Source organism: Phocoena sinus, chromosome 12 (assembly GCF_008692025.1).
Source record: "Phocoena sinus isolate mPhoSin1 chromosome 12, mPhoSin1.pri, whole genome shotgun sequence".
NCBI classification, from domain to species: domain Eukaryota; kingdom Metazoa; phylum Chordata; class Mammalia; order Artiodactyla; family Phocoenidae; genus Phocoena; species Phocoena sinus.
In genome coordinates this window covers 66,772,950-66,785,058 of record NC_045774.1, presented here as the reverse complement: position 1 = coordinate 66,785,058, position 12,109 = coordinate 66,772,950, and the positions used below count along the sequence as shown (strand labels likewise).

General features: G+C 37.6%; 1 protein-coding gene across 1 annotated transcript in view; it reads right to left on the bottom strand.

Annotated features, from left to right (window-relative positions):
• Positions 1 to 12,109, bottom strand: part of MAP3K7 (mitogen-activated protein kinase kinase kinase 7) — a 68,740-nt gene that overhangs the window by 38,893 nt on the left and 17,738 nt on the right. Inside the window, 3 exon segments of the mRNA XM_032650751.1 lie at positions 676 to 804; positions 3,091 to 3,215; positions 11,479 to 11,617. Coding sequence (XP_032506642.1) covers positions 676 to 804; positions 3,091 to 3,215; positions 11,479 to 11,617 — 393 coding nt within the window.

The window sequence follows — 12,109 nt, the reverse complement described above, 5'->3', positions numbered from 1 at the left end:
CCAGCCCCTGCATACCCGCTGTTGTACTGTACTACGGTACTTTTCAAGATACTGTACTGTAAGGTTTAGAATGTTTTCTCTACTTTTTGTGTTTTTTATGTATTATTTGTGTGAAAAGTGTTATAAACCTATTATAGTACAGTACTACATAGCTGACTGTGTTAGTTGGGTACCTAGGATAACTTTGTTGGACTTATGAACAAATTGGACTTAAGAACGTGCTCTCAGAATGTAACTCGTTCGTATGTAGGGGACTTACTGTATTATGCTTTGCTTTCTCTTCTCAATGAGACACTTGCTTCCTAAGGAGAAAAAGGCAATAGCTCCCTAATTATCTGAACCATGTGAGAGATTTTAATTTAATCTTTAAATTTTATTTTTTCCAAGAGAGTCCAGTCCAGTGCTTCTCTGTCCCCTCTAGAGAGCCAACCGAGATAGTTGGCTCTGGCTGTCTACTGATGGCCTTTCCCTAATGAGCACAGCCAGCAAACCTTCTCAGCTTTGTGCAAAGCCAGGACTGCTCCCAGCCCTTGCCCGTTTTTAGAGTAGGGGGGAGGGCTGGAGACTGGTAATAAGAAATTGTATATTTTAATATTAGGGATAAATGGTCTTCTTTGGGGGAGAAACAATTTCCAAATAGGAATAAAATATATTGAAGAAAAAATTTTCACAAACCATTATGAACAGCCCACATGATACGGAAAGCTGGGCCACCAATTTCATCAAAGGGTTTCCGACGTGTTATCACTTCCCAGAGGATAATACCCCAGCTGAAGACATCACATTTTTCACTGTAATTGCTACCTAGAAAAAACAGGTAGTAAAGTTTCAAGACTTTTTCCCACATGACTAACAGAAGCAACTGCTTTCATAAATTTTAAGAATGAGCATCATGTACAAAAACAAGAGAATGCCCCATGTAGAGCTGAGAAATTACTCTTTCTGAAGACCTCAAGTCTTTGCAATAAATACATTTTTAAAAGAAGTATTAATAATGCACTAAAAAATCCACTTTAGAAAGCTGGTCATTTTTTACCTTCTCATCAAGAAACACAGACCTTATCTTTTATTTATTTAGACTTATATTTTCTCTGGGGCAAAGTATAAAACATTTGTACACTCCTTTCTATAATTTCTTAATCTTAAATGTTCTTCTCCCATTCTCTTGATGCTACTATCAAAGCAGAAAAAATTTCTAATCTAGTGTTAAGATTTTCTTTTCAAAATATCTGGTGAGATAAAATTATTAATTTACAAACTTAAAAATAAGTTGTAAGCAGGAAAAACTATGAATACAAATTTACAGTAAGCAGATTATGCAGCAAAAGTTATATGATTACTAAGTTGGCTGGTGAATCAGCACAATTAAATAGCCAAACAAACCCCCCAAACCCACGAACAACCCACTATAACAGTGACCAATTATTACAGCAAGAGCTATGCGTGTACTTTACAAAGGCACTAGGCAGTGCACTGTAAGAGTTACAATGACTTTACAATCTGATTTGGGCTACAGGTGTTGACATCTTTCAGAAATGAAGAGATCTACATAGGCTAACAGTCTGAGCTTTGTTGCTCTAAACAATTAACAGCAACTTTTATTTCTTGGTTCTTTTGTATAAACAAATCTTTCCGCTCTCCATACTACAGTAATAACTGTTATTTTAACTCAAAGAAAGACACATGAAATAAACAAATAATTTTAAAACAATGCCAATTATATGCATTCTGTATACAAACTTGAAAACAGGCGGCATTATTTAATTTTATATAATTTAACACTTGCTTGTCCACTAACTTTTTAACTGAATTTTGTGGCAAAATAGCTCCACTCAAGTGACCAGCTGCATAGCAATTTTTTTTCTCTTGGTGGCTAAAAACAAAGAACAAAAAATTTTAAATTCATCAAAAATAAGTCAAAATCAGAATCTGATTACTAAATGTTTCTGAATTTTATGGGCTTTCATACTTCTTAACATATGAATCACACATCTTGAGTTCAACTTTTCTCATTTAAAAGATAAGTTGATGTTTTTATATAGAAACCTCATATGCAATTTATGGACCACTCTTTTAGAACTTCAGTAAGACACAGAGACGTAAAACAAAGTAGGCATAAGCTTATCCTTTACTTAAGGTCCTTAGTATCTTTACTTGTGGTCCTTGCATTCTTTCTAAGGCATGCTCATTTAAACTTTAAACTGCTAATTCTTAATCGCTAGGAAACCAACACAAAGCACAGTAGATCCTCATTATTCCCAGTACTGTTCTACAAAGTTGCTGTGAACCTTGAATTAGTGAACACTGAATCATCTGTTCCTCAGGGAATTACAGGGTTGGGCTCCTATACTGATCAGTTGACATTTTTGTCAACTGATCAATACATAACCTTGTTTTATGTGTGTTTCTGTTCAAAACACCTCATTTAATATAAATTGTTGATTCATTAATACTGAACTCATGGCCAACAGCACTGTAATTCATGCCTGAATGAAGATTAGTTAGCACATGTATTTTCTCTGTAAGACACATCACAGCCTTCTGATACTTAGGAACACCAGAAAGCACTTCAATATTACTCGTAGAGGCCATTTTAAATGGTGAAATCATCAACACAAAGCACAAAAAAAGGAAAAAAATAAGGCACTAAATACATCACAGAAGTGATAAAATATAAGAACTGATACAACAGGGCAGAGCATTGCCTTGTTTGACCTCAGCTGGGAAGGTGTGTGTTGGGTGACTAAATTTTTCCCTGCTTTGTTCATGCCTGTGAATAACTATGAAAGAATTATGAGTACTGATTTTAGGATACAAGTAGGCAATTTTGCAGTTATGGAACCTGAGAATGAGGATCAACCGTACATATGCTTGAACTTCATAGAGGGTGCTAGACAACTTAAATCTTGCTGTGAGACTCAAGATCTAAGGCTATATTTATTTAATACCTCCTTAGACTTTAGTATATATCTTATAATTATATACTATGCAGAAATAAAACCATGGAAACAGGGCAAAGCCATAAACACACTGGATTTACATGGAGTAATAAGGCAGATTATCAGTCACATCATGCTTTTGCCATTTTACCTTCAAAAACTTCAGGTGCCATCCAAGCAGCACTCCCCTTATTATTGGTCATGTGTGTCTGAATGTCACAGGCTGTACCAAAATCACAGATTTTTAAAACTGTCCCCCCTGCAACCAGCAGCAAGCTGTTTTAAAAAATAAAAGGTTATAAGACCAATATTTGATTCTGCAATAAGAGACATTTGTGGAAACAGAAAAGGTTAAGCAAAATGTCATCATTCAACTTCCGTGAAATGTTACCCACTCACCTATAACAGCTTAATAATACAGAGGAATATCAGCAAAAATTGACCTTAACCTAGTTCTCTTAGGGAGACTGCTAGACCCAAATTTTGATGTCTCCATTTCTATCTCCATAATTTTTCGTGACTATGCTTCTCTGTGGGCCAAAATAAAACATGGGGTTTAAAAAACATCTAGCAAGTGAACATTATGGTGTCCTGAAATGGGAGTGGATGTATATCAATACTTTCATAAATTGTTCACCCCCTATACTTAACCTTAACCAGTGTTTTTCAAGCTACAGGCAGAAACCTAGTCACAAAATTCTAGATCACAGATCTGGAAACCTACATCACAAAACCAATTCAGTAGACTATGACAGCATTTAAAAAATAAAATAGAAAATATCAAAGTGCATCACAACTACTAAGATTAAACACTGTTTCAGGGAAGTTCAGTTTCAGTTCTATATACATTAATAGGTACACACGATAGACTGTGAAGTATTTCTTACTGTGGATGATGGTCCTGAAGTTTGCAAACCTGCTTTGCTCACCTGCTTTGCAGTGAGCAGAAATGAGTCTTTAGCTTAACATAGCAAGACTGTTTAGCTGTTCACTGACCCTATTTCCTTTCTTCTCTGGGTACATTTCTTAGCCTTCTGAGCAATTACGTATGGCTATATGACAATTCTAGTCAATAGAATGTGACGTACTTCACCTCCAAGCCCGGCCCATATGAACTCTCACATATATAAACTCCTTTTCCTTTCCCCATATGTCACTGAAGGCACAGGATTCTGAATTACAAGACAGAAGGAATCTGGGATCCTGACCCACCATGTGCATCAGGAACATTCACTTTGGACTTTACGAGCAAAACCCACAAACTTTGTACTTTAAGCCATGAGACTTCAGGGCTTATATAACAGCATCACTGTAACCAATATGAGAAATGGTATTGAAATGGGTGTTGCTATAACAAAAATCTAACATATTTGGTGTTGGTTTAGCAGTAGGCAGCAAGAACACTGAAAGTGGAAGCTGGAAAGAGAGAGATCCATGTAATGACGTGGCAAAACATTTGGTAAAATTTGTCTCCTGTGATGATTTGTGGCTTTAAAGGACTGGAAAAGCTGACTTCTTCGACTCCAAACAGCAGGAAATAAGATTCACAAAGGCCCATTAAGACAGCATTGCAGCAAAGAACAAATTAAGAGAAAAGTACTTCCCATCTCAGCTTCATGACTTCAAGGTGCCTCCATTTAGTTGAGAAAAGGCACTGAGGCCGGGAATCCAATAAACCAGGCTCAAGATTTTGTCTAAGAAAGAACTGTGGTAGTATTAGTCACAGGCACATGGAACTGACTGGAACCTGGGGGATCAAAAGCCCGCGTCTGAGGAAATTATACTGCCAACGGAACCACAGGCCTGGAATAAAGACGCTTCTGACTGTCGTACAATGCCCTCAGACCCCAGATGTGCAGAAGCAGGAAGCAGCCTATAAAAGCTGGACAGCTTCTGAGGAGAGTATATGGCCCAACACCTACTCCTGACACTGCTACAGAGAATGCACAAGGAGAAGCCTACTAAAGGGTGAAGCTAGGAGTCACAAGCAATGGAAAAAGGAGCTCCTCTCCTAGGGCAGGATCAGAGTCTGATCAAAAGACAAACCTCTCACAACTCCAGGGCAGAGGGACCAGAAAATGCAGGACTTCATTGCTACAGACCAGTAGCTGCTGTATGTTTCTGTTGTTTCCTTTTCCCAATGGAGCCTTTTACTGATGGGCCTCTCTTCTACTGTTTTGTGTGTGTGTACGTGTGCTGGGAGGTGTGAGGTGGGGGGTGACAGATAACTTTTCTTTCTAATTCATTTGTTTCCAGACCGTGAGGAGCTGCATCTAGACCTGCTGGAGAGGACTACACAGCATCCTGAGATCCTGAACTGTGAGCCAGGTGGTGACTGCAAGATGTTTAACTGGCAAAGGGCAGTAAGTAGTTCTACTTGTGTGGTAAGAGTAGTAGAAAACACATGCAGATGTGGCTGGGACTGACCAGCTGCTCACCAAATCCATCCCTTCTTCCTCTGGAGAACAGAAGACATTTCCCAACCTCTCTTGCAGGTAGGTGTGGCTAAGATTGAGTTGTGGCCACTGGTATGTGGGTAGAAGGGACAGGGGTCACTCCATGGGTCTGGCTCCACAAACCTCTCATCCATCAGCTTCATTCTCTTTACCTGCTGGCTGAATGCAGAGGTCCCCAAAGTCCTGGAGGATGGCAGAAGTACAAGATGGAGGGAGCCTAACTAGGCCCTTGAATGACCATATGGAAGGTCATCTGTCAAACAGGAATATGTTTTGGATTTCACCTGAGTCAGAAATAAATTTCTGCTGTGATAAGCCTCATGTTGGCTATAGCAGCCAGTGTTAAAACAACTACTATACTCAGCTATCAGAGTCTCTTAGGGAACTGGTACTCATAGTCTTAGGTTTTCCATATCCCAATGCAATTTGGTACTCCTTTAAGAACTGAAATATATAAAGCAGTCTGAAAGTGCAAAAAGAACCATGAACATAAAAGATAATTTTTATTAGCTTATTATTATTAAAAATTAATTATACATTTAAAAATGTAAATCACTCTCTACATCATTACCTAAAAGGCTTATAGGCATGTGGGTTATTCTGCAAACCAGTAGAAACAATTCTTTATTTTGAATCCCTTCCAACCATCTTCTCTTAAATGCAAAAGAGGTACTACTGTTTTATATAGCCAACGTTTATTTTAATGTATGTTTACTGATTTTATTTCACTATTCCTTCTTGAATCTTATGCTCACGTTATGTAATCATTTTCTTTCTTCCCCAAACACCTTTAATGAAGGTCTACTTACAATAAATTCACTCAGGTTTTGTTTCACTATATCTTAAATGTAATTTAGGGCAGGTACACAATTCTGAGTAGAGAGCTATTTTTTCTCAGCTCTGTGAAGTTATGATTCCAGTCCTCTAGCTTCCATTGTTGGTGTTGAAAAGTATACTTCAGTCTAACTGTCAGTCCTTTGCAGGTAATCGCTTCGCTGATTGAAAAATCTCCCGTTTTTGCTGTTCTGTAGCCTCATTATGGTGCGTCGTAGGGGAGATTTCTTTTCATTTATCCTGCTTAGAATTCATATCTTTTATTTGGAAAATTCCTGGCTAACCCCTCTTGAAATAGTCTCTCCCCATCCTATTTTCTTTTATTGGAATTCTAATTCTATGCTGTTAGTCCTCCCTTTCCTTCTCTCCATGTTCCTTAACCTATCATTTTTTTCATTTATTTGTCTGTGTTGCATTCTGGGTAACTGCAGATATATCTTACAGCTCACTGAATCTCTTGTCACCTATTTCATATCTGCCATTTAAAAATTTTAATTATTTCTAAATGTTTTATTTAGTTCTTTTGGTCATGTTGATAGTTTTCATTCCTTGCACATTTTAATTCCTTCATTTCTGTAAATAATTTGAGCATATATATTTTATCCTCCATATTTGATAATTCCAAATATCTGGAGTCTTACTATTTGACGGCTTTATTCCACTTTGTGTTTTTTATGCTGACTTTTACTCATGGTAACTTGCATCTTTATGGGTGTGGTAATTTTTACTGTGGCTTCATATTTGATTGATCTTAATCTGGAAAAATCCTAAAGACCTGAATTGAAAGTATATGACTTTCAAATAGTTTCAGTCACCCTGAATGCCCTGAGACACCACCAATCCCAAAGCACTTTTAACCTGTCCTGTTGGGATATTTTTGATTGGGCAAGTAGAGCAGATTCAAACTCACAACAGCATGAGGGGAGACTCTCAGTTAAAAAAATAAAAGCTTGTCTAGTCAGAAAACGGTTCTTTTTTTCTAGTCAACTTTTCTTTTAGTTCTTCCGTCCAAGATACTGAACTTAGGCAGAGGTCTCAGTTCTGCTCCCTCACCTGGTGCACAACAAAGGGTCTGCATCCCGTTAAACAGAAGCCGTTAAAATTTGGGCCTCTACATTCTAGATACTGGCAGAGGCTCACAGGAGAGCCCTTGGCTTCCCACTCAGGGTTCAGTTCTCTCCATCTTTTGGCTTAATGATTCCCTTATTTTCTTCTAAGATCACCTATGCATGTAAAAGGATGTTTGTTGTAATGTGTAGCATCTCTGGGTGCTTGCTGTAGGATGTTTTTTCAGTTTATCTGGTTTGCCATATTGCTGGAGTGTCAAAATTCTTATCATGTGAGTATAAGAGTCCAAGCTATCCCTGTGAGCACACACAGGATGTTAGATTTTAAATGCATACATATCATGGCTTAAATTTCATGTGCTTCTCAAAATAAGGTATGTAATTTTGCCAATATAGTAGTGTATGCTGGGATAAGTGGCAGGGAGCCAACAGAGCCCCGGGTTAAAGCCAGCACATCTCCCTAGACCAACATTTTTACTCAACTGTAAGTATCTTTAACACCCTAACACTGACTTCAAAACAAATTGCATTAACACAGGAAGTCAAATGCAAAATTCTTATGCAACTTTCCTTAAGAAGGCTTTTTAAGCTCTGTCCCTACTCTCAGACTTACTCAGGTTATATACATCATAACTTTGTTCTGGGGGGTGGGGGGGTATGGAGGAAAGCTGAGAAGCTCCAATTTAGGAATTTAGGGCCTTACAAGGCCTGACAAAAATGTCAACTGATTCGGTAGCATGGTATTTTCTAAAAACAGCTCTATAAATTAAATCTTCCCCGTCTAAAACTGCCCATCAGGCCAAGAAGAGTTTCTATTTTAATAACTCACTTTACTTAAGAGGTAGTAAGTAATATTGTTTATCCATTAAAAATAAAGAGGTAAATATCTGTATATAGTAATATGAAAAAAAAGTCCCAGTAAGTGAAAAAAGCAACATTATGTATAGTGTAATCTATGCATGCTTAAAAAACAAAACAGTGCTTATCTCTGAGGATTGGAAATGGGAGGTAGAAAAGACTTACTTTACATTTTTAAAAATAACAACATATACATAATTAAAGAAAGTAAAGTAAAAATGAACAATACAGAAGAAAGAAAACAACTATCCTTTTTTTTTTTTTTTTTTTTGCGGTACACGGGCCTCTCACTGCTGTAGCCTCTCCTGTTGAGGAGCACAGGCTCCGGACGCACAGGCTCAGCGGCCATGGCTCACGGGCCCAGCCTCTCCGCGGCATGCGGGATCCTCCTGGACCTGGACCGGGGCACGAACTCGTGTCCCCTGCATCAGCAGGCGGACTCCCAACCACTGCGCCACCAGGGAAGCCCTATCCTTATTTTTAATGTCCTTATTTTGAAGATGTTTCTAAAAATGTTCAATCCCAAAACCATTTTTATGTTTAGAGTATGTGTGTGTGGTAAGAGTATAACCCTATCTTGATTAAAATGACCCAATAAAAGATTTCCAGAAAATTTTCTGAACTTAAGATTCCAACTCTTCTAGGTGCTATATTACGCAAATATAATCACCAAGTAGCATACTCTTATTCAGGTTTTCCTTTTGATGACAAACAGAAATAAAGATGGGTAATATAATTTGCATCATCACACTGTAGCAATATTCAACATCGGGTTGGGGATTCATTATAATTACAGTTAATAAATTCTTTGTATATAATTTTGTTACAAAATTCTAACTGGAGAGATTACTTAGAAAGTTAGTTTTCTTTTAGTCCAACATGACTAAGATAAGCCAGATAAACTACTATTCACATCTCCATAATGCTACAAATACTTCTATGACAATTTAAGTGGAAAGAATGTTAAATGCAAATTACATGCACTTCAACAAACAAAAAATTTTTCCTTGTTTCATTGTTGTTAAGTTCTTACTACTTTTTTTTTTTTTTTTTTTTTTTGCAGTAGGCGGGCCTCTCACTGTTGTGGCCTCTCCCTTTGCGGAGCACAGGCTCCGGACGCGCAGGCTCAGCGGCCATGGCTCACGGGCCCAGCCGCTCCGCGGCATGTGGGATCTTCCCAGACGGGGGCACGAACTCGTGTCCCCTGCATCGGCAGGCGGACTCTCAACCACTGCGCCACTAGGGAAGCCCAAGTTCTTACTACTTTTAACCCAAGATAAGAATTCTGTAACTGACTTCCTTGTTTCATCCTGGTACATTCAAAATATCACAATAATTTTTCTGAATGAATTTTATATTATTATTGCTACAATTAGTACTCCTTTACTCATAAGACTTTGGATGAACTTGCAAAAGATAAATAAAACAGGGGCACTAGTGCAAGTTGATACTGTATAAAACACCTAACCACATCATCAGGTCCCTTCTTTATATGCCATTCTGAGGAACTCTTCCTGACCACAGAATCAGTGACACAGACAATAAGATACAGTACATGTATTTGTATATACAATTATATATGAAAGCAGTCATTCCAAAGAATTTTCTTTTCCCTTTTTCCCCAGTACATTCTGAAAAATCAATTCTAATTCTAAAGCCCAATTTGTATGCTGGGTGCCCCACAGGAAATGTGCAACACTACAGGATGAGTCCAACCATGAGGATGCCCAAGAGAAATTAATGACCTAGACAGACCAGACCTCTTCTAAATATGTTAATGGTATTTATTAGCAAAAGGAGAGTCCCCAGCTGTAGATGATTTTGGTAGGACGTATCTGGTCTGTCTAAATACGTCGGTTAAATAAACCTAACATTTACGGATTTATGGGGTATGGTTGGATGGAGAATGGAGGTAGCTGTTTAAGCTGTGTAATTATGGAATATAAAAGATGTTAAAAAACAAAGATAACTTTTTTGTGAGATATTTTAAAGTATATTGTTTAATAACTCTTCAGTTATTCCAAAGCCAAAAAGGCCCTAATGCAGACGGGTGACTTTTGGGAGTTGCATCTAATGGTTTCTGGCTCCTCCAGGAAAAGAATGCTTTGTCTGTGCCTGATTACTTGCCTGTATCCTTTAAATCAGCCAATTTGTTGCTGGATAAGAGCTATGATTTTCATAAGTTTGCTTTGATAATTCAACTCTTTTAAATGGGGGGGGGGGGTTATGGAGGACACAGTCTCCAAAACTAGGAAAAAAAAAAGTGCTTTCTTCTTTACTACCCAAGACAGGTAGCTGCAACAACAACCTCAGGAGTCAAGTTAAAAAAATAAAAGTATCATAAATCTAGGGCTTAAACATTATTTGACCAGGGACCCGGGGAAAGGGAAATCAGTTTAAGCTTGGAGGTGGAAATAAGGTACACTAGCGAGAACAGTGATTCCAAGAGTTGAAACCTATGTAGAGTGTATCAGATTAGATAGGAGAGTGAGAAGTTATACCCAGAAGGGATGCTTTAATGCTTTAAACCAGCATCAAGAGAATGGAATACTTGAGACTGATTTCCTAGGGGATACCTCTTATCTGAGGACTGATGTGGTGGCTAGGGGTACAGGGGAAAGAGCATATGGGGACTTTTTACTTTCTCACAGGTGGACAGAGAAGAAAAAAATTAGAGAGAAATGGGGACAAAAATATGTATGTTTTCTTTAATCGTGTACCCACAGAAACAAAAAATCCACAAAGTTTTAGCCTTTAAAAATATTTATGTAGGGAATTTTGAAGTTCTTTCAAAGTCCCAGAATCCTCAATAAGGAGAAATCCAGAATATTTTCAATTTCTACTCAGATGTGCCAGCAATGCCCTTTGCCTTCCTCTGAAAAGGCAAATAATAACCACTCTGTATATTTTTGTGTAATGTCGACATTGTGCTTATTAGGGATAGAGTGGGGAACAAGACAGACTTGTCTCTGCTCACATGGAACTAACTATTTAGGGAAAACAATACATACCGTGGGCACAAAATAGGACTTACAGACTAATAGATTCTAGAATTATGCTAATCTAAGGTAGAAGTTATTAAAAATAAAAATTCAACCAAAATAAAAATGCCACTAAAGACAACATTCTAAAATGCAAGCTTAGATAAATGACTAAATGATGAAGGTGAGTTAAAAGTAAACAATCTTAAAAAAATAAAAAACAAACATTCTTGAGCAAGCCAAAGGGGATGAGAGAAGAAAAACTGATGTGCAACGACCAGCTTAAATTAGGGAGTGGGTAGGGGATGGCAAGAGAGAGAGACACCACATTATTAGAACTTACTTTGGCGGTTTCAGGTCCCTGTGAATTAGAGCTTTGGGTTGCATGCTATGAAGATAAGCCACTCCTTGGGAACACTGTAAACACCAACTCATTGCGTGGGCAGCAGTGTAATATGGCAATGGTTCAGCACCATGCAGCACTGCAAAAGAAAGGCACAAACTAAAAAGAACTTTATTGCATATAACAAAAGACACAAAGTGAATGCAAGCACTATCAGAACACACGGCTGGGTATTTTCCTACACATGCTCCCATCGGTCCTGCTTTTCATTCTTTTCCGAATAAAAAGATGGAAATAGTTAATGATTTAAAATGGATAACTACCACATAAGTACCTAACATTTAATAGGATTCCATTAACTGTTATACATACATTCAAGTAAAATTAATATACATTACCAGGTTTTTTCATATTGACAGATGCAGTCTTTCACACAATACCATAAATTATAAGCAATGTGATGACATACTACTATAAGAGAGATACAGAGAAATACTATGGAAGGAAACAAAATGTGCAACAAGATGTTTACAATTATGCTTTCTATAATGGCTAAAAACTAGAAATAGTTCAACCAAATAAAACACGGGAGTATCAGATAGCCATTAACAATGATGATCACATGAGCAGT